We start from the raw sequence: 22,639 nt of genomic DNA, 5'->3' as shown, positions 1-22,639 counted from the left end.
TGAAGATAAAGTGAGGTCTGTTTCCTTGTTACGTCACGACAAATGAAGCTAACATAATAATAAGAAGTTGGTTCAAATGGATAAATTTACATTTTACAGCTTCTTACTGTACTGCAAAGTGAGGGAGGCTGTCATTAGGCTAAAAAGAAAAAAGAAAATAAACCTAAATAAATCAGAAAGATAGCAAAAACTTTAGATGTGGACAAATTATCAATAAGGTAAAAAAAAAAAAAGAAGAATTAATCCATTGGCCAGCAATGCAACACCCAAAAGTCTGGAAGACCACACAAGACAACTAAAGTGCATGATGACAGAACAATTTTCATAGTTAATACAGCCTTCCTTGGAGTCCACTGGTCCTAGACTTCATACAGTCATTGACTGCAAAGGATTTTCATCAAAGTATTAAAAAATAGACATCCTTCCATTTTCTTTAGCTGTCATGGAGCAAAAGGTGGGGTACACCTGGACACTTCATCAATCTGTTGCAGGACTAACAGAGAATAACCAGTTTACAATCATCAATGAAGCTAACATGCATGTTTCTGGACTGAGGAAGCTGGAGTACTTGGAGAGAACCCACAGTGGCACAGATGTACACTCTGCATAGCCCCAGCCATCCAAAGAACTCAAACCTGGAACCTTCTTGCTGTGAAGTGACGATGCTAACCACTTCACCTCTATGCCACCCCAAAACAATCATATTTAAGTGTCACATGTCAGTTTAATTAGAAATCCACTGTGATAGTGCACAGGAACAAAATTACTAGAGATATTTGCTGACATACTTATAGACCTGACTGCCTGTTTCTTGTTGTGTTGCAAATGAGGTGGGGTTTTTTTCTTATGCAACATGGTTTTTCTCAGATGACTCATGGATGGACAGGGAGAGACTGAAATGTGACTTACCTGACAAAGTGAAATCGTAAAATTGGGCAGAACATTTTCACAGCAATTTGTTGCATTGTGTTCATTAAATGGAGATTTTATTGCCAGTTCTGAGGCTTTTTGTAAGCAGCCTCAGTATGTTTAACGAAGAGCCTCAGCACTGGCAATTATTCGCTCACAAGGGACCAATATTAGGAAAGGTATGCGTTGTGCTAGTTCAACAACAAGCTTTCATCTATATTTTTCAAGGTCCATGCCGACAATATGAAACCGTGACGGATAATTCACCCCAAATAATGACTAATCCTCCAGGTGCACTGTTGACGCTGGCCACAAGGCCTGTCCAATCTCCTCCTAAGTCTTCATAGTGCACTGGTGTTAAATACCCAGCACAAATAAGTATTCAGGAAATAGCGAAGCTTTAATTACATGCATCAGCACATGGAGCAATTAGGCATTGCTAACTAAAGCTACAACTCCACTCTAAATGTGGGTTTAGCATACAGAGCGTGGGCAGCTTTCATTGCCAAGGAAGCTAATGCAACAACCCCCTTTTGTCTGATTCTGTCTAATATTATGGATCAAAAGGAAGTTGCGCTGCATGTCACGCTGCACGAGAGCTCAAAATGTCCCCTTCATGTTTTACCATCAAACGAAAGTAATATGAGGAAGAGGGACCCAGCTTTCTCCCAGGCCTTTTTATATTTTCTTAAAGATGTTAAGGGCACGAATCTTCTATCCCTCACTGGAGTGCTTATCTATTACATCTTATTAGAGCAGTGATTCAAGACTTACCTCAGACACAAATAACAGGTGTTTGGATACAGGGCCCCTATTCTCTCACCATTTGAATCACTGTTACTACTATTACTGCTACTATTCATGCTGTTCAGCACTCTGAACAAGTCAGTCATTTTATCCTGAGTATTCATCCCATTTTAAATGTAGACAGTGCTGTTTGCTTTTAAATCCTGGAAAATAAGAAACTGCTTTTATTTTTGCCTTAACAGAAACACTGAAAAGCCACAGGTTTGCGTCAGCTAGCATTGTGTGCCAGTTAGTACTGTGCGTATGACCTCTGTCCATTATGTATGAGAAGCACTTAGCAACGTGACTGTCATCATTCAAAGGCTTCAGAGTTTTTCTTCTGCTTTATTTACTTCAGCAAGTTTAATTTGACCACTTGAGTGTTAGCAGCCAATGCAGCATCAATGTAGATGTAATTTCTAGACTCGTTGGCCCTGTATATAAAGACAGCGTGTGCTCTTGTATGTATGTGATGTAGTTGCGACCCAGTTTTGATACGTTTCAAAAACTTGTTTAAAGCTCAGGTTGAAATTCCTACATTCTAGCAAACATATCAATAAACCCACAGTTCCTGCAGAACCTTTTCTTTCCAAAGATGAATTCTTAAAATACAGTCACGTCAAAGAGCCTTCACTCTGCAGTCTTGTGAAAAACAAAAAGTGAAGAACAACACCCTGTTATGCAATAGCTTGTAGAACAACTTTATTAAGTAATTCTCCGTATGACTGTGTTTCTCACATTGTTGTGAAGGAATTTTGCCAACTCTTCTTTACAATGTTGATTAGCATGTTTTGCAGGAATTCATTTATGCACAGCTCTCTTAGGGTCCAGACCACAATATTTCAATCGGGCTGTGCTCTGGACTTTGACTGGGTCAATGCTACACCTTGCTTCTTTTCTTTTTCAGACATTCTGTTGTATATTTGCTGCTGTGTTTGGGTTCATTGTCCTGTTGCATGGCCCAGATTCAGCTAAGCTTTAGCTGCTGGACAGAGGACTCGACATCTGACTGGAGGTCATGCTCTGCTCCATGAGTGTGAGGTGCCTAGGTGCTGTGGTTGCAGAACAAACAAACCCAGAACAAGCCCAAATCATTATCCCTCCACTACTGTGCCTGGCAGTTAATACAAAGAGTTTGTGCTGATATGCTCCCTTTTTTTTTTTTTTTTTTTTTTTGGCCACATGAGATACTGTGATTTGTTTAATTTACAGATATCACAATTTTCGTCTTGTGTGTCCAAAGGATATCGCTCCAGAGGTCTTGTGGTTTGTTCAGATGCAGCTTTGCAAACCTAAGCCATGCTAAGGTTAAACGTAACGTTTAACATGCTAACTGTGGACTGAAGGGTTTGAAACGTAGCTCTTCTGATTTTTGCAATTTCTCTGAGCACTGCATAGCCTGACCTTGGTGTGAATTTGCTGGGATGTCCACTCTTGGGAAAATTGGGAGCTGTCTTGAACGTTTTCCACTTGTGAATAATCTTTTTTGCTGTAAAATGATGGACCTGAAATTGTTTGGAAATTATAACCCTTCATGGACTGATGGCCATTAACAGCTGCTTCGATAAGATCCTCACTGAGGTCTTTCATCCTTAGAATTGTATTAACACACACCTGAATGCTCCAGACCATCAAATAACTAGAATTGCTGCTTTTATAGAAGGCTGTACTTCATTTTTCCACAGGACCTTAAAGTCCTCTTAAAACTTTCTTTTGTCACACACACAAAAAGCTATGATTACAAAATAGAAAGCTACCTGATTTAACTTTGGTCACTATCCCCTTCAAGGTTGTTTCCTCATGCATCTCTCCAGTACTTTTGCTTTATATGCATTCCTCTCTGTAACACGTTCTGGTTACTTAAAGATTAGATCTGCACCGTGTCATAGTCTCACTCCTCCATCCTAGTCAGAATGGTACTTCAAGGAGCACAGTGCACATCGGGATTTTCCTAATTTGTTGGTTAAGTATGGTTTTCAACCTTTAAAGTTTTTGATGGCCCCCTTTTACTTTAGACACCTTTATAAACTTTTGATTTCCTTATCCATTAGAAGACTAATATAATTCCTGCCCAGACAGAGTGAGACATACTGTTATTTACTGATATTTTTTTTATTTATGTGTTTAAAATACATATGAAACAGATACAATAAATTATATCCCAAATATTTACTTTAAATTGTTACAAAAGTTATCACAAACTGTACACATCATGACAGTAGTCGAAGTTGTTCTCGGTCCATATATACTCAAACAATTACAGCTCAAAGCTCTAAACTCCTAAACATGGAATAACTCAGTAACTTAGAATTGGCTTCACTGGGTCTCCAGTTTGACTAATTGTTCACAACTATTACAGAACGTGTCGAAATTGTACTCGTTTACAGGTCGGAGCGCTTCAAAGTATCACCAAACAATAGAAATACATTGTGATGTCTCTATTTCCATAAGTTTACGACAGCTTTTTAGAATTCACTTTTCAATATATACAAACCAAAGGTCCATTGACAAGTATAGATATGTACAACTGTAAACACAAACTTTTTAATCTGAAATACTCTGACATATTCACATTTCCCCCGATAAGTGCTAATTTTTTTCTGTAGTGGTGAGAGGCATGCTACAAGTAAAAATATTCTTTTTTTTTTTAATACTGAGGACAGAGCAAGGGGAAAAGAGCATCATTAACTGCATTTGCAAGTAAGATAACAGTACATAGCCTTTTTCTATTTGCTATGTTGGGTTCTTATTAGTTATTACTCACAGGAGAATCTGAGATGATGTTCTGTGTTAGTCATACTGGCTTTTTATTTCATGTGGCTTAAAAATATAAAATATTGTAAAAATATTCACAATATATGCAAACATTTGAATGTGTGTGTGTGTCAGCCACTGTTTGTATTAATCTTCTGCGCTTTTTAAAATTAAATTAACTGTTCAATAACACCTACTCCTTGCTGACTATTATTCCTGTCAAGCCATTTAAATTTACAAGATTTTCTTTTTTCTTATTCCACCTGCAGACTTTATCAGCTGGAGCCGTAGACAGTATAAACCATGAATGTAGAAGTAAGGCCAAGGCAGCTCCACAGTGGCCTCGTTTCTCTGAAAAGTTCAGCCAAGCTGCTTTAAACATGCATTGTTTTAAAATTGTTTCAGCAGGGGTAGGTAATCTGGTTGCAAAAAGACTTCAATAAACACTTTTTGACTTTAGAATGACCTCAACCAAACGATCCGACCTATAAATGGAATTTAGAATTGAATTTGTAATTTATGGTTATTCTAAGTGTCAGAACTGTTTTTCAGGTTTCATATCCATCCATCCATCCCTCCTCTGACACTTACCCAGATTGGGGTCGGGAGGGAAACATCACCTCCTCCAGCTGACAGTCTCTGTGTCGTCTTGTGTCCTTGGTCCGACCCAAACATGGACATGGCCAAAATGCATCTAAAATCTTTTCTTTTGATGAGCAGTAGTGGCTTTAAGCTGAGCCCTTCTCAACTGATTGACCAGTAACTAGTCTCAAGCTTTAGTGAATAAAACATGAAGTTCATTTGGTAAATTATAGTTTGGTAAATTATTAATTAAAAAGGCAGGTTAACTAGGGTATGCTCCTTGGCTGACGCAATGGTAATCTCAGTGACTGTGTAACACCCAATACTGTGAACCTCGAGGCTTCACAGCAGGACTTTCCTAACCAGTCACAGCAGCTATGTCGATCTTTTATACCATTAGCAGCTGCAGCTAGCTCATTAACTATGCTAGCTATCTGAGTATTTAAAATACTAACTCTTTAATGTTTCCCACTGACTCAATTTAAAATGTCAGCATAATGTAGGAATCCTAAAGGTGCACTCAAATGCTAAAAGATTGCAGCTAAAGCGCCATCTCCCAAATAAAAATTTAGCAACCTTATAAATTAATGATATGTAGACGATGTGGCATTATTCTTGTACTCCAGTATAGGTTAATTTGCCTAATTATTACTGTTAATATAAGAAACCTAAGATGACACTACTTTTTTTATTCTGTTCACTATGCTTCATTATGTATGTTTAAAAAGAACTGTTTTATTTTTAATGTTGCACATCAAAATGTTTTTACACAGAGGACTAACAGATGTGTTTACAAAACCTGCCTGTGGTTGCATGAAAATGAACATTCAAGTGGGAACGAACTGCCAAATCTCACAGTCCACAACAACGGTCATCTCCATGCGTTCTGAAGTGAACACCCTACAATAATGAACATGGGAGTTTCAGTATCAGTGTTACTCGACTAATTAGAGGGTAAGTTTAATTGTTTCTAAATAATACTGCTGCTTGCGTTTGCAGTTATGAAATAAAATTGTTCCGTGTGTACAAAAATAAACCTGAATTTGTCATTTCATTATGGCCAAATTTTAAGAAACCAATTTAGTCTGAAGTTCTTTTAGACACAATTTAATTTGATCTGTTTGTACATATGCTACATGAACCAGCTACTGTTTCTCCAAATATGAGAGTCCTGCAGAGTGATGGCTATTCTGTTTTACACATCTGTGACAGCTGTGACTGATGGATTTACTGAGATTTCTCAGCCCTTGTAGAGGCTCAGTTACCTGCATTCCCCAATAAAACCGCATGACTCGCTTGATTAATCAAGTGTTTTTCATCAAGTAAATATTTCTGTGGTACTGAGCAGCATAGCCCTTAAACTTTGTGCCATTTCAAACTAAAATGGTAACGCACTAAAGAGCTTGAGGGCTGGAAAAATGTTGCTCTGATACTGAAAAAACTGATAACGCTGCAAGTTAACCACCACAACTTCTTGCAGTGAGGCCTACCATTCATGTGGTCTGTGTAAATGTTAGTCAAATACGTTTCCAAAGCACACGTACGAAAAACAAGCTTTGAATGACTGTGAGTGCTGTGCATAGCCATCTCTGTAGAGCACTTGAAGAACTTGCATTCAAATGAATAAATACAATTTCAGTACAAACATAGAAACATGAATTCAATCCGCTCAAAAGGGTGATAGGCAACATAGCTTGTCGGCAAACAAGCATCTGGTTTCTTACAGAGGTGATGCTGGCACTCCACCTGTGATCATCAGGGTGTATGTGGAGGTTTGGGTGAAGGACATGAACCTTGACTCTCAAAGCTTGCTGCTCTTCCAGGCCACTGAAAGGTAAAGCATCACAAAACAAGCAACATTAAAGAGCTATCCAGTCTTTCTCTGGTAAGCAGGTATTTTCTCTAGTCCTACAAATACACTGTGATCATAGGCAAATCTATTTTGGAGCAACTTGACCTTAAGCAGTGGATATCATTTCCCTTGTCTCATTACACATAGGGTATGTCGGATTATATCCCAAATTAAATAGAAATGTAAAGAATCAATTTAGTCACATATGCTACTTGATTGTGATATGATAATTCAAGATGTAATTACCAAAGAAAATACTCACAATGGCTACAGTGAAGTCCATTAGTATTTGCACAATGAATATATTTTTTTGTGATTTTCCCTTGAATGAGCCACTGCAGTGGATCTGAAATGCTGACAAGATGTTCAGACTTCCAGCTTAACCTGAAGGGGTTTTGCATGAACTTTGAAGGCAAACCAAATGAACCAAAGGCACCTGCGGTTGCCTTTGACGGTGCAAAACGTTTCATCGACATTGTAGCACTATAGAGTCACACTGCTAGCAATCAAAGATTTATGTAAATTTGACAAGTTGAACACATTCTGTTCTGTACAGGAGACACGGCACAAGATTGGCTGTAGACCATTGTCAATCAATCAGGTTGCAGAACACAATGCGCTGTAAAAAAAAAAAAAAAAAAAAAAAAGAAAGAAAAGAAAAAGAAAAAGAAAAAAGCATGCAAAATTGCACAAAAAACCCTGTGCAAAACAGCGAGTCTGTGAAAGGTGAACCGCGTAATAGCGAGGGACCACTGTAATTAATGCAATGCTTTTCTTAAACCCCTTAAATTAAAGCTGAAAGCCTGCACTTGTTGGCATACAGACGAAATACAAAATCTCTTTCACCTTCCAAATATTTATGGACTCAACTGTACATCAATCTTGTGTATCCATTTTTTGCTTCTGACACATGATCCTTTCAAGCTTTCCCACAACTCATGACTCCTCAGACCTCGACTATTTCAACATTTCAACAGCCTCTTCCCTGCTTCAACAAAAAAATCCATTTATCAGACTGTCCAAAGCCCAGCTACCAGACGTTTTAACAAGAACCTAGAGAAGTGACCACATCACACCTGTTTTAACCTTCAGTATGTTTTATATATATCTCTCTATATATAGAGAGATATGTATATGACCTTTTTGTCACATATGATCTTGCACCTCAGATCCGGGGGCAGAGGGCTGTGTTCCTGAGGCGAAGCCAAAAACTCGAGGTGACAGAGCTTTCGCAGTAAGAGTCTTGGGGCCATGGAACAAGCTGCCTGAGAAAATCAGGTCAGCTGAGTCAGTGACCTCTTTTAAATACCTCCCTCTATTATTTAAGAGCCTTTCCTGAAGTTTCTAAATTTTATTAATCCACTTGTATTTCTCTGCTTAAATGGTTTTCATTTTTTTTAAGTATTTAACCTTAAGTTTTCTTATTTTCTTGATTGTAAAATCTGCTTGCTTTGTTACTTGTGTAAACCACCACCTTTAGAAAGGTCCTTTATAAATAACGCATATATTTTGCCTATGATCACAGCTTTCACCAAAGCATAATGTAGGTTTACCACTGAAAATAGGTAATCACCTGTGTTTTCCTATTCTCCAGGTGGGGAGTGGGTGTGACAAAAGAGGGAAAGAATTGATAACATGTAAAATATTAATTTACATTAGCTGTAGTGAAACAGCTGTCCTCTGTAAAAAGGAAAAAGAAAAGCTTTCTAGTCTATAAAACTGACAACTTGTCTATGAGTACAGGATTAGCTACTCCTTATCTGAAAAACAGGCCCCATTAAAAGGTCTACATGTGCTTTTTTCTGCATGACTTAACTGCACACATGCAACATGTAAGTAACACAGGTTTGGAGACCAGCTTTCATGAAGTGAAGCCATCTGTTTTCCCTTGGAAAACAAATTTGGTGTCTTAGTATTGCAAAGAAATAAATGTTAAGTGTCTCAATGAGATTTTGGGAAAAACAGCTAACAAACTTTTCCCTTCAAGGTTGTTCTTTATGTTTTCTTGTTTGTTGGTTGGTTTTAGGGCTGCACGATTAATCGTTAGAAAATCGCGATCTCGATTCATACTTATGTGCGATCTCATTTCCAAATGACAACGATTTAAAAAAACAAAAACAAAAAAAAAACAAAGCCGACAGCGATTGTACCGCATTTTGATCCGGGACGTAATCTGCATGAAAACAAGCGCTCCCTCTTCCTGCTCAACAAATGACAAGGGCGGAGCCTTATACCACGTGATACAGAAGCTGTGCCGTGATGCTCAAATTGGCAGGAAAAAACAACGGAGAACACGTCAGGGATGACGAGAAAGTGACAGGAGAAAATTGGTCCCGGTCAACCAGCCAAACATCAATAACGGGAACCTTATACAGCGCTTCCCTATACACGTCGAACTCCCGCAGGCACAAAGAAATTACGGAGGCTATCACTTATCACCTGACCAAAGATATGGCTCCCATCAACACTGTGCAAAACGAGGGATTTAGGAAAATGATCAACACCCTAGATAAACGCTACACAGTGCCGTCCCGCAACTATTTTTCTATTGCTGCACTACCTGCTCTATACACGCAGTGTCGAGCAACGGTGGAGACGGAATTTCAAGCAGTACAACATTTTGCGGAAACCACAAAATGTGAGGCATTTATTGTTTTTATGTTTATTTATTGTTTTTATGTTCAGTTTCAACTGTTACGAAGTTGATGTGCAGTTAATAAGTGCAATAAATATTTATATTGGAAAAGAAAATCGTGAGAGAATCGTGATCTCAATTCTAAGCAAAAAAATCGTGATTCTCATTTTATGCAAAATCGTGCAGCCCTAGTTGGTTTGTTTGTTTTTACAGACAGAAGACTAGTTTACAATCCCTTTTTCCCTGGATGTATATATCCCCATGCAATAAGAACCTTTTTTCCTTGCAGATATCAAAGAGGGTACTTTCAACCTGCAGTATTAGTAATTTAAGAGAAAACAGCTGCTCATTAACATTGCAGCTGCCTCTGGGCTCCCTAAAACTTTGGAAATTAATCAGAAAAGTAAACCCTAAATTGGGAAGCAACAATTACACGTTCCGGATGATTTTATAGTTTAACAATGTTGGAAAGATTCAATTGAACTAATATAAAATTAAAATAAAAAGACACAAATAATGTGCTCCCCGTAGAGATGGAATAGATTGACATTTAGAAAATGTGACAGTCTGCTGTGTGGTTTCTTTGCTTTGCAAACCATAACACCTAGTCTCACATTCAGAAGCTTCTAAAAGGGCTCTGTATGACTAGTAAGGAAAAGAACATGCTTGTACCTCTCCTAGAGCATGCCAGTGCGTGATGGGCTTCCGTGGATAAGCCAACATTTCGTTCCAGTGATCTCGTCCGAGCCCTTCAGCATCTGGCCCCGTGCGACACACGCCAATCACCTCATTGTGTCCAACACTGGTAGAAACACACACATTGACAAACGTTTGGATCTCCAGTCGTGCTTTGGATCACGACTAAATTAAAAATATGCTTTGAGCTACTTCTACTCTGCTCACTTTATCGAGTTAATGTAAGCATGTCAACATAAACAGTATGTAGTGAGTATTTAACTCACCGATCATAATCCATGACCATAATGGACAGACTGACTTGTTCCACATTCTCCGGGGGAATATCGAAGATGATAGCCTCGTTGTACACCGGATTAAGTGTGCTTTTCTTAATTGTTGTTTTTCGCTTCTTTAACCTCCGTCCATCACACATCAAGTAGACCTTCACATATGGATCTGAGAGACAAATATATTAAATAATTTGCAATTGTGTCAAAAGCTTTTACTGCTTCTGACATTAAACTTCATGTTTCAGCCTCTTTATGTTTCAGTTTCCTGTGCGTTGCTTTTTCCCTTTCTGGTTTTTCTCCTGGTATCCCTCGGTGCTCCTCAGGGCTCCATATTGGGCCCACTACTCTTCTCTGTCAATGATTTATCAAATGGCTCCTCCCATTTTTATGCAAATGACACAATCTTCTGTTGTTCGTGTTTTTCAGTTGTAAAAACCCTCAGATTTCAGTAGTTTGCCTTTCATGTTGTTTAGTCTCATTTAACTTAACATAGATTTGTCTGCATTTAACAGCAATATAAGTTCATTTTATTCATAAATAATTAAAGGGCTGAAACTTTTATTTAGGTATCATTATAAGATCAGAATTTGCCATTTAAACTTTATACTGAAAAACCTGTGTCCAAGATAAAAAAAATAAATTAGGTTTCTTTTCAGGAATAAATCTTTTATCGTGCTCTAAGTGAGGCGACCTACAGGAGAACTTCTCATTATGAACACACCTGGCCAATACTTAAAGAGGCTGGATGCCATTTATCATTGTACTTTACATTTATTACAGACCTTGGAAGTCTTGTACATCACTCTCTTCTGTATGCTGCTGCTAGGTGACCGTCTATGTATGTCCCAGACCTTCCCATGGATTGGTTTTTGCAATAAATCACTGCTTGGGCTAGTTTCTTCTTATGTGTGTGTGTCTATTTCTAAAAGCCACAACCAATGTGTCCTATGTTCTCAGAATATTTTACAAAACAGACTTTTACCTGGAAAAATAAAGGATATATATCTTCCCTATTTCTTTTCGCTCCCTCATCTTAACTATATTTAATTAATTCCTCAGTTTTGCTTTTGATGTGAAGACTATTTTGCTATTTGATTACCTGAGGAGCCTGTGATGTCCATGGCTTTGAGGTTTCTGCATTTGATGACTGTTAGGGTCATTCTCCCTGCTGTGGGGAGGTAGCACAACGAGTACATGATCTCTCCCAAATCGATACTCTCCTGGAGGGCATGAAAAGAAAAGAGAGCAGAATGTATTGAACCAAATTTAAATGATTTGCCACATTCTGTGAATCAAAATGCCAAAGCAAAGGAGTAAACAGGTCAGTTTTTAAAAGAGGTCATATGCATTCAGCTGATAGTGAGAGTTTAATTAGCATGGCTCTGCAGGCTATTTGACATTTATCTCAGTCCTTCAATTCTTTATGGCGGTAAACTTGACTAACAATTAACTGTTCAGACTTGTTACTGTTTCTTCATCCAATAACCTTAAAGCATTAATGTAGTAGTAAATAGTACTAATGAATGGTTTGCAGGCTTTGGTAACTGTCCTAAGAAAACCATCTCAACAATACTTTGGTGGTTGGTAAAAATTCTATACAGGCAGTCATGGCCAGGAGAGGTTAATTCATACATAGTGTGATATGTCACTATATTCATCGTTAGAATTAACTTTTTTTATTGGTAATTGATGGGAAAATATCAATTTTTTTTTAAACAGATAGATGGCATTAAACTATCATGTTTTGTGATGACTCGAGAAACCACAACATCAACATTACAACATCTTCTTTGTATTAGACTTCATCATCAGGCCAATATTTCAATCATTCAGAAACTTTGGTTTATGATCAAGTATCAATGAAATGAAAGTCATTCACAAATCTTTCAACTGTTGTTGGTAATAAACAAAACAGTTTATTTTGCAAATGTTAGCATACTAGCATAAACTAAGATAATCAAGACTGCAAAATGTGTAGCTGCTAAACATCTAAATGATCTTATCATTATGGGCATGATAGCTTTATAGACATGCTAGCATGTTTTTTAAATCACTATTGTATATGCAATATTATTTGATTCATTGTAGCTGAGTTTGTTGTTGGCTCAATTTTTCAGCTAGCAAAACGAATACGATTAGCATATGTTTTGATTCCAAAATGTAAGAGCATGATTTAGGAATTATATTTAACGTATTTTGCGGCTCATTTAATTGGAAGTTTGTAGAGGTTCTTAAAATTAAGTTTGTTTGTTTATTCTGTCATAGTTTAGACAATGAATTAGGTTACATTGGTAATTGTTAATGACATTATCTATGACTACTAAAAAGAGAAGTGTAGACTGTTTTTTCTGCTGACATTTAACATTATAGTTGTTAATTGTGTAATCTAGGCAACTCTCTGGAGCTACACATTTATAGCCAGTGAAATCCAGTATGCTACATCTTGTTATTGAATGAACATTGGAGTTTGGCTTAAATGTTCAACTATTGTAAGCCTCTGTCACACAAACCTATAGACTGGTCTGTAACTATCTTGAAATAGGGGGAAACGTGTGTTCCCCAAAATTGATCACAAAGAGGTATAAGGTGCTACACTCAAAACCTCCTTGAGATTGCTCTGGTTGTTAGCAAACCGTTGCAGCTGCCCATAGTTTACATGATAGACTCATCTGCAAACGCTCAGCAACTACTCTCCAAGTTGTAGTGAAACTGTGAAAGTAAAAATTTCACAATTGTTTTCCCATATGTTTTGGTTTCAGCAAGCTGCACTTTTCACAGTTTGTGCACCGGTTGGATAATAGGTGGCAAGTGCTTGCAGAAAAGTTAAGAGAAACCAATAGGAAGGAAGTTGAAGTTAGACAATACCTTATAACCACAAGTGTTTATAAATACTACTTGTGCCATAAAGATTGTCAGATAAATACCTTAAGATTAGTACAGGTCCAAAGTTACCTAGCTGCCTTTGGTTGTGTCAACACAGAAATAGGAATATAAAAAAAAAATCCCACAATCCAAGTGACTATGATGAGATGTGCACAGGAGGAAAAAATATAAATATAAAATTTCTCCATGCCATTTATATTACCAAACTCTACATCAAGTTGTCTATAGAGTTACATTAGTCAGTTTATTTTAAAGTGATGTCTTATGAGTCTATGATAGTGTAGACACAGTGTAGCATTCCTCTGGAGTTGAATATAAGGAGCACTGAAATCACACCCGACTGTAGTCGTCTCTTGTACAGTCTCCATGCAGTTCTCATAGGTAAGGGTAAAATTAAATTGATGCAACAAATGTGGTTTTAAGTAAACAAATTTTATCAGCCCTTAATGCCTGTGCTTTTAGAAAGCATCAATATAAAAATTATAATATATTAAGGAAGCGAGAGAATAGCCAGTTAAATAATTCTTTATGCAAAACTAGATTTATTGTTCTTCTGTTGCTGCTAATTTAGCCCACAGACACTAAAGTGAACCTGAAAGCAAAGGCTCAGTGTTTCTCACCAGGAACACATTCATTAATAAAGCCCAACCTCTTGAGCAAATTGTGATAAGTGGTTATGCTGGAGTAAATGCATTCGGGGGCTAAATAACCACAAATTTTTAGAAAAGAGTTCATATGAGGACAGGCTATCTGCAGTATGCTGCAAAGCCTGCAAACCCTTTTTGTTTACCTATAGAGTTTTAGTCATTGCATAAATGTGGTCTTGGATATTTTTACTCTGTTTCTATAATTACATCTGCAGAATACCCAGCATTTTCTGGAAAATGCTGTGTGGGTGTTTGGCTGTTGAAATCCATTTCCCAAAGCATTTGAATTATGCAATGCATTGCACCTGCCATAATATTTCTTGATTAGACATTTCTGACAACAGTATAAAATCCCATTCACTACTACCACGGTAACAGCACAGAGGCCTGGTGCAACGTTTCCTAAATAGCAACAACATACACATATGTGGGGACTTGGCAGTGTCTTAGTGTGAACACCAACTCACTGTGGTTGCTGCGTGAATATCCTTCCAAACTACCGCCTCCCTGGAAAGATCAGAGAGTTCAAAGAGGTTGTCCACCACCACCTCGCCAATCATATCGTGGCTGGTGAATCGGTCAAAGTCGTAGACGCTGAAATGCAGCTTGCGGTTGCAAAGCTCATCGTATACTACGGGGAAACAGAAGGTCTCATCAAATGTGGGGTTTAGATTCTTGCGATGAACTCGAGTCTGGAACTTCTTCTTTCTCTCGGGTAGCAGGTAGATCTTCACATACGGGTCAGAGGTGCCTGTGAAGTCTTTGGCAGGCAGATCCAAAGCTTTCAGGATCCTCACCACCAAAGCCTGCTCCTCGTAGTCGTAACGAAGCGAGAAGCTTAGCTTTCCGCAAGTCTCCACGGGCTCTTTGGCCTCTTCTGAGTCCACAGACTTCTGCTTGTAGAGTTCAGGTTTTATTCTTCCAATGCTGACAGTAGAGGACTGGCGGAGAGGCACTGTGTCCATGGTGAAGTCAACACTGGTGACATTCTTCTGACGAGGCAGGTGGCGCCTGAATGAATTGTGCCTGTTGAAAAGAGTATCACAGAGCATCAGGTAAATGTCTCATTTGTCGTGTGTTTGGCGTCATGAAAGAGCAGCTTTTTTATGGAACAAAAGGTTTATCAGGGCTGCAAAATATCACACAAATAAAAGCTGTTTATTGTTATTATTACTACTCAGGAAAAAGTCTAAAAACAATATCTAGTGTAGACACCTTTAAATATTTAATAAACTACCACCAGATGCTCACAATAGTGCATAATTAACTAGGAACCAAAATGGCGATATTATAAATATTGTCCAGAGGTATATATGTATCCAACAGGACTTAGCTTGGCCATTCTCAACTACCCTAGGGGGCGTTGCCCTTGATACTTCTAGGCCATACTCGGCACAGATGTTCAGCGACTTGGTTATGGCGTTCCATGTATGACTCGTGTGCTAGCATCTTCCATCCATCCATCCATCTTCATCCGCTTTATCCGAGGCCGGGTCGCGGGGGCAGCAGCCTAAGCAGAGAAGCCCAGACCTCCCTCTCCCCAGCCACCTCCTCCAGCTTATCCGGGGGAACACCAAGGCGTTCCCAGGCCAGCCGAGAGATATAATCTCTCCAGCGTGTCCTGGGTCTGCCCCGGGGCCTCCTCCCGGCTAGCATCTTTTGATGCACATATCAAGTCTGTGACCCGCTCTTGCCCTGGAACAGAAGCCCCACCCACCTGCAGTTTCAATTTTGTTTTGTGTATGAGGGGCAGCCAATCAGAGGTTTGCTTAAAGGGAGCTTGTTTTAGACAGATGATCAGTTTTTCCAGTTTTATTTGACAGATACAGTGAGGAAAGGACAGGAAAGGGCAGAGCGTGAGGAAGACATGTGGCAAAGGGCAGCGGGTCAGACTTGAACCCAGGCCAGCCGCACTCAGCCTAGCTAAAGCAGCGCCCTATATGACATGTTTTGAATCCCAGTTAACTCCCTAGCTGAAAATAGCTGGTTTTATCATCCACATGGTACCAGGCAATATTAAATCACCAGTGATCAAACTGACAAATTGATTTTTGCCACTACTGGCGGTGGTTTGGGGAAATGAAAACACATCTCCAGCACTCAGATTTGAGCCCTCATTCCAATTACCTGAATGCTGCAAATTTCAGTGAAGTTGACATCTTTTGAGAAAACCACGTCTGTGTTTGACTCGCCGATCTTGTCACCTAGCAACTGGCCCTCCTCCTTTCTGACCGTAAGACAATCACAGCAGCCTGACAGCCGTGGCACAGGAAGCACAGCTGAAGATTAAATACTACACTGAAATATTGTAAACAGCACAGAGGGCGAGGCAGCGCCAGCACAAATCTCAAAGGAAAAGGAAAGTGTGCCTGATTTACCAACTGAACATTGATTAGCAAGATTTGTTTTCTCCTTTATGATTTTTGTGTATTATCAACCTTTATCTCTCTTTGAATCCCCCAACACACGCTCAATCCATATGGGGTTATTGACATCTTCCTTTGTCTTCCTCTTTCTCTGTTTTCCTAACTGCTAAAGTTACAAACATCTACAATACCCTGAAAAAGTTTAACAACCTTTGGACTCCAAACTTTTGCAGTGTATGGTTTGCCACACAATAGATAAAAGTTATATTTTGTGTCTCATTAGTTGTCTAGAAACCAAACACTATGATGTCAGTTAGAATTTTGGCTACCATCATTTTGTTACTTGGAAGCCAGAAGTGAACTTATAAAAAGTAGACGGCTAGATTATCAGCTAACGCTAAGCATGCAACATATAAACGGTACACTTAATGGCTAATTAAGTACCATTCAATACTAAAATTCCATTTGTGAAAACTGAGGCACAAACTTCCTCGCTGGCCACACAGCCAGCCATTTGATTAGTGGGATAATCCATTATGACTTTGAGGTTTATGACTCAAAGTCATGGATGAGATCTAGCAGATCATGATGAGCTGCAGCCACCTGTATTGGACTCCCTTTTAGAACCAGACTCGAGTGTCAATTAGATCAGTGTTTCTCAACCGTTTGGAGCCACGGCACATATTTCCCATTAGAAAACCACCAAACAAAAATGTCACAAAAGCATATTGATCATTTTTCCCTGCACACCAAATATGGCGGAATTGACTCTGTTTGTCCCCAGTATACCTTTTTCTCTTTCTTTGACCACTAATCATGCTAGGGCCTTCATCTGGGTCGGTATTTTCTCCAGGACCCAGGTCAGATTGACTTTTTCTTTTCAAATATTTATCTATTGCTATGACCAGCTGCATTGTCTCACAGCATGATTATGGTGTTAGAGGAACCCCAGAGTTGCCCTGTGATTTTAACACAACTGTCAAAGTGGCCACGCCCATAAGTGTAAGCCTTAAAAAAACTTATTTAAAAAAGACCCTCTGTATAGTTATGGGGGGGATAAAGCATTTACAGTGATGAAAACATTTCTGTAACAGGGTGTATTTTGTTATTTGGGGGACTGACTCGCTTTTGGAACGGGTCTCTAGTGGTCATTTGAAGAATTGCATTTTGTTAGTTTTTAACTCTGTATGCTGTCTTGATACAAAGAGGCCAAAGCAAAATATGAAAAATTGTTTTTAAAAATTGTCTCTACTAATGAATATAGTTGAAAATCAAACATATGATTGACTTAAACTTCATCCCTCTGTTTTGCATTTCCACCCTTATTCCACAAAGTTCAACCAGTTCTTTCTCGCTGTTTGGTTTGGTTACAGATGCACAGTTACACATAAATGTCAGGGTCAGAGTCAATCAGAGGAAGAGTTGGTGGTGGTCTTTACATAATGTGGATGTCAAATTTTAACAGCGACAGCTGAGGACAGAAAAAAATGTGTCTGTAAATGTCACCGAAACACGGTGGAAACTCTGCAGAGTTTCTATTACGTGACTATTTTAGTTTAAACATTTACCTGCCAGTGTGAAGGATAGGTTTCCAAGACTGAATCTCCAAACTGAAAATGCTTTTGGCGCTTGGCAAATGTTAATTGTGGATGCTGAACCAAGTTAGTCATAAATTCTTAGAATAATTTTAATAATTAGTCATTGTTTCAAATGTCAAATTGTTTTCTAGTTTTTGGTTCCAGCTTTTCAGCTCTGAGGATTTCTCTTTCTTTTCTTTGTGACACTGAAATAAAATTCCAGTTTTGGACTGTTGGGTTTCCATAAAACTGTTTGCAGATGTCAGCAAGTGGATTTCCTGGTTTTCCAAGACTATATCTACTATTTTTTTTTTGGTGTTATAACTTCATTATGCTATATGCTGCTAGGCTTTTCTTTTAAGCCACAATTAACTCTAAAACATTATTTTTGCTTTAGGCTGCAAGTGATTTGCTTCTTTTGGCTTTTACTGTCAAAAAAGTAGGCGGAGTAATTGAGAAGGTAGGTGTTGTAATCTTTAACCTGTCCTGTCTGCATAACTGGTGGGTGTATAATTCATGGAGACCTACGCCACAATATCATTTAATTAACAAGCCCTAACAACAAATCAAAGCGCATGTCAATACCAGCTTCCTCCGAGAAACTGAGCACAGCTGCCTGGTGCGTCTGACAAAAACCCAACCTTCCACCATGACAGCTCCCACCCCACAGCCATGCTAATTATGGACCTTCTAGTTTAAACACAGTACTGGAAAACAAAGAGAAGAAAGAGCTGATTGTTTAATGACTGAGGTCTTTACCAGAGCAGCTTGACTCACATGTACAAGTGATTATAGGGTTCAAAGTGCAGCAAGGAGATGTGTCAGAAATGCGGCAGAATCTCATTTTTGTGATGTACAACAGCAGCAGCAGCTATTCAAGGTCACCAACCAGTCACTGACATGTGCCACACTACCTCGAGGACAGCAGCAGCAGCCCTGTCACGAACTGTCAGGACAGTTTGTGCTCTGTGTTTTTTTGTTTTTTTTAAATGTTTCTTGTAACATGGGTGGGGAGATGGTCAAAACAAAAAAGATCTTTAATATGTTACACTTAGTTGTAAGCACAAGTGGCCTGAGTGCAGAAGCAGATTAGGGAGGGACTGGTTAATGTGACGGTACCTGGAGGAGGAGGTTGGCTCAGTGGTCTGCCTCTGGATTTTAGCCTGCTGGCTGAGCTTCTCCCTCAGAGCTGTCTGGACCTCGGCAGGGATGTCTGGAGACGTTTGGCTGATCTTCATGGCTGCCTCCAGTAGCTTAACAGAGCTCCGTCCATTCACCTTCACTTCAGGCGGCTGCTTCTTTTCCACCTCCGCCACTTTAAACTCAGTAACCGGCGGGGAGTTGGGTGGAGGTGCCTCGGGGAAACCCCCACGGAGCACATTTTCAGCGTGGGCTGACAGAGCCTTGCTCCTCCAGATGGGCCAACACAGCTTCCAAAAGACAAAGAGAGAGACTACCAACAGGGCGAGTCCACAGAAACCCACGACCACAGCAAGGAGACTAATAGAGATGTCTACATACAACCAAAGGACAAAGACAGGTGACACGTAGAAAGGAGGAGAGAAGCAGGCGAGGGACAAAATATGACCAACAAACATGCAAGGGAGAAGGAGAAAAAGGGAGAGAAAGCAAGCTGTAAGAAAGAGGGGGCAGCAAATGCACCTGTTTGATATAGAAAGATCATATAAAGGTCATAAAACCACAGTTTAGTGAGGAGACAGCATCAGGAAAACAGCACGAAAAGAAAAACATCTGGCACTCACATCTCCCCTTCTGGCTTATATTTAAAAGCAAAGTTTGCACCCGCTGTGCAACAGTATGCAAGGAAGCTTAATCCAGCTTAAAAATTCAGCTTTTCAATCAAGCTGACACTAGAGTGAAATTTCACAGACTGCACATTTACAAGGGAAATGTAGCTGAAGGGAGGAGAATCATTTCGTCCTCTCGGTCTGTTTCCCACCTGTTGCTGTTTCAGTCAGTGTGGACTGAGATGCGTAACAGGTAGACACTTTCAGAACAATTTTTTTTTTAAAAACGCAGTAAAAAATAACGATAATAGTGGACTAATAAACTTTAACTAGTTGGTGATTAGTTCATCCATCCCCCCTCGAAACTCTGCAAGTACTGGGCGCCATGACTTTAGAGAAAGAAGTGATTAATTAAGGGAATTGGGGAGAATAAAATAATGACTTTATTCTATTTACCTGCGTGTCCTTTACCTGGTATGTTGCTCTCAAGGGGGAATATATCCGAACATTTCTCCCGGTCTACGTGTCCCGCGAGACAAAGTTCCGTAACGATTTGGAGAGCCCTTTGGCACAGAGTGACGCTGTCATCCGTCCGGACATTCATGTCTCTCCTGTTAAGCCATTGCACGCCGGAGGAGCCGGGAGGGCGGCGGTTCATTTGGACACCTTTTATGCGCCGCAGAGTGCAGCCTGTCCGCGGGAGACAGTGGGTAAGCGCGCAGAGTCCTGATCCATATCCAGCGCGCAACGAGGAGCGACTGGCCGCACGCGCTCCCTGCGTTTGAATAACAGCAAGCGGGGTGCTCGAGTCCAACCCTCACTGCGTCCAATAGCGATGCGCTTTGGTTTGATACTCAGTCCTGTTGGTCGGGGTTTGTAACGGGATTACTTTTTCGAGTAATGACTGGAGTGTTCTCCATGAGGGACAGACGACCTCGCTGTGTCCCCGCCTTTCGGCCAATGCATGTTGGGTTACAGGCTCCCGGGTCCCCTGTGGCCCTCAGTCTGTGGTTATAAAGATGCAGCAGATTTAAGTCAAAGCCAAAGAAAAGTAACACTTTGCAAAAAGCATCACAGAGCTAGAAAAATAGGCTTACATACAAGCTGCCCCATACCTACAGGAAATGTGTGTTTTGTAATATATATATATATGAATATTTATTATATATATTATATGAATATTTGCACAGATTAGAAGGTCAGAAAAGTTCTTCCAGTCAGTCATCAAATTCATATTTTTTGAAAGTGTGCGTCACCAAAGCCAGTTTGCGTTCTTATGGTTATTCCAACTTACTGAGAATCACTTGACCTGTGATGGTGTTTTTAAACTAATGACTAATTGTCCAATTTCAAAACCTAAATTTCTTGTAAAATCATTCTAATCAGTATTACTTCTAGTACACTTGAGACTTGCACTGTGATTGTTCACAGCATGTTATAGTTTTGTTTTTTTCTATGAACCATTCAATATCATCTACTCAGTAATGCTTAAGTAATGTTTGACTCATGATGATGATTAATGTAAGATGTGTCATTAATTTTCTAGCCATTAACAAATGTGAAGTGCAAATTTAGATCATCCATTAAAAAATGATTCACTGTTACCTCAAATGTGGACTGACATGTGAGCAAGTTAGCACCTTCTCAGTACATCCCAGTTTATTTATGTTACTGTGTATATCTTAAATTTGATTAAAAACATACATTCATCTCCCCTAAAACTGAAGCTGCAGAATACAGAAGTCCCATATGCTGCAGTTCCTCTAATGGTCACATGAGGCTGGCTCTATAGGTTTCCATCCACGTCCATGCTACAGCATGTTTACAGCCGAGTTCAACATGTACCATCAAAGCTTAAAGTTAAGTTTAAGTTTAATTTATCAATTTGACTGGTAGGTGTGCTGACAGCTGTTTGTCTCTCGACCTCATCTCCACTAATTAATCACACTGAAATGGACCTCTCGACTATGTTTGTGCTGTAGTTCCATCTAGAGCATTTTTCATGGCATAGAAATGCTCTAGAAGGTATTTGGGGACACTAAGGTACTGCAGGTGGGCCGATGTAATAAGAGAAATTCATTTTTGAACTCCCTCACTGGATTTATATAAAAAAATAATTAAAACTGGCAATATGAGGTGATTAGTTTTTGATAATACTCATTATTCCAACCTAAATTTATTGCTCTTGTATTGAAGTTTGTGTTGCTGTGGCAGGTGGGTCACAGGTTGACTTTACCACTTTGAATATGACTGGGTAGCATCTGCAATTCATAGCCAACAGCCTGTAATTTCTGTGTTTTTTGAATAAAATTGTCAAAAAAACACACGACTTTCCTTTGTATTTTGATTAGAGTGAAGATTTATGATTTGGTAGGGCCCTGTGGGGTCTTTCTGGTTTTTAAGGGGGCTGCAGCTTTATTGACTTCAGGAATGGCTGATTGAGATTAATTTAAGGTGAACTGCGTCTTCTTACTAAAAAAAACAAAAAAAATAGTGCTGTCAGTGTTAACGTCATAACCACATTAACGCGGCAAATCTCCATCTCCAGATCATCCGTGTGTGGGGCTGCATGGTGTCAACGCCCACCCATCCATCTTTAATATACAGTCTTTGACAAATACATACAGTCTGAAATAAAAGTTTTATATAACTGAAATTCAGATACTTTTTTCACTTATCAACTTGTGTGAATTAAATGTAAATTAATGTCTCATAACTGATGACCTTTGAGGTGTGAAACATTCACGTACAGATATGGAGGCTTTTTTATTTGCTAATGGTAAGCAACAGGATATCATTAAATCATACTTTAGCATGAGTCACGCATTAGTTTAGCGCTACTTGAGTATATAATTGTACTCTTATTAGAAAGTGTTACCATCTAACCGATTATTCTCTTTACAATTTATTTTAACACACTCTCAAATTGCAG

The 22,639-nt window shown here is 39.2% G+C and overlaps 1 protein-coding gene across 3 annotated transcripts; it reads right to left on the bottom strand.

Annotated features, from left to right (window-relative positions):
• Positions 1 to 5,781: 5,781 nt before the first annotated feature.
• syt10 (synaptotagmin X) lies at positions 5,782 to 20,682 on the bottom strand. Of its 3 annotated transcripts, XM_013275591.3 has the most exons (8): positions 20,164 to 20,682; positions 19,079 to 19,472; positions 14,484 to 15,042; positions 11,586 to 11,706; positions 10,481 to 10,652; positions 10,191 to 10,320; positions 8,457 to 8,466; positions 5,782 to 6,858 (listed from the first exon to the last, which is right to left on the bottom strand). In XM_013275591.3, the coding sequence occupies exons 1-8, from the start codon at positions 20,363 to 20,365 to the stop codon at positions 6,833 to 6,835; spliced, it is 1,614 nt and encodes a 537-aa protein (XP_013131045.1). In that variant the 5' UTR covers positions 20,366 to 20,682; the 3' UTR covers positions 5,782 to 6,832. The 3 variants fall into 3 exon arrangements, with proteins under 3 accessions (XP_013131045.1, XP_013131043.1, XP_013131044.1); XM_013275589.3 differs by lacking the exon at positions 8,457 to 8,466 and having other exon boundaries at positions 20,164 to 20,680; XM_013275590.3 differs by lacking the exon at positions 8,457 to 8,466 and having other exon boundaries at positions 20,179 to 20,679.
• Between the last annotated feature and the right edge of the window lie 1,957 nt (positions 20,683 to 22,639).

This window comes from Oreochromis niloticus, linkage group LG17 (genome assembly GCF_001858045.2).
Source record: "Oreochromis niloticus isolate F11D_XX linkage group LG17, O_niloticus_UMD_NMBU, whole genome shotgun sequence".
NCBI classification, from domain to species: domain Eukaryota; kingdom Metazoa; phylum Chordata; class Actinopteri; order Cichliformes; family Cichlidae; genus Oreochromis; species Oreochromis niloticus.
The sequence above is the reverse complement of the archived record's forward strand: the minus strand, read 5'-3'. Positions and strand labels throughout refer to the sequence as shown.

What these genes read in the sequence shown, in the direction of transcription:
- syt10 (XM_013275589.3), bottom strand. Translation starts at nt 20,365, where the DNA reads ATGAACCGCCGCCCTCCCGGCTCCTCCGGCGTGCAATGGCTTAACAGG. An exon ending in GGACATCACAGGCTCCTCAG is followed by an intron (nt 10,653 to 11,585) that starts GTAATCAAATAG and finishes TTTGTCTCTCAG; the next exon opens with ATCCATATGTGAAGGTCTAC. An exon ending in ACTGGCATGCTCTAGGAGAG is followed by an intron (nt 6,859 to 10,190) that starts GTACAAGCATGT and finishes TTTACCTTTCAG; the next exon opens with TGGCCTGGAAGAGCAGCAAG.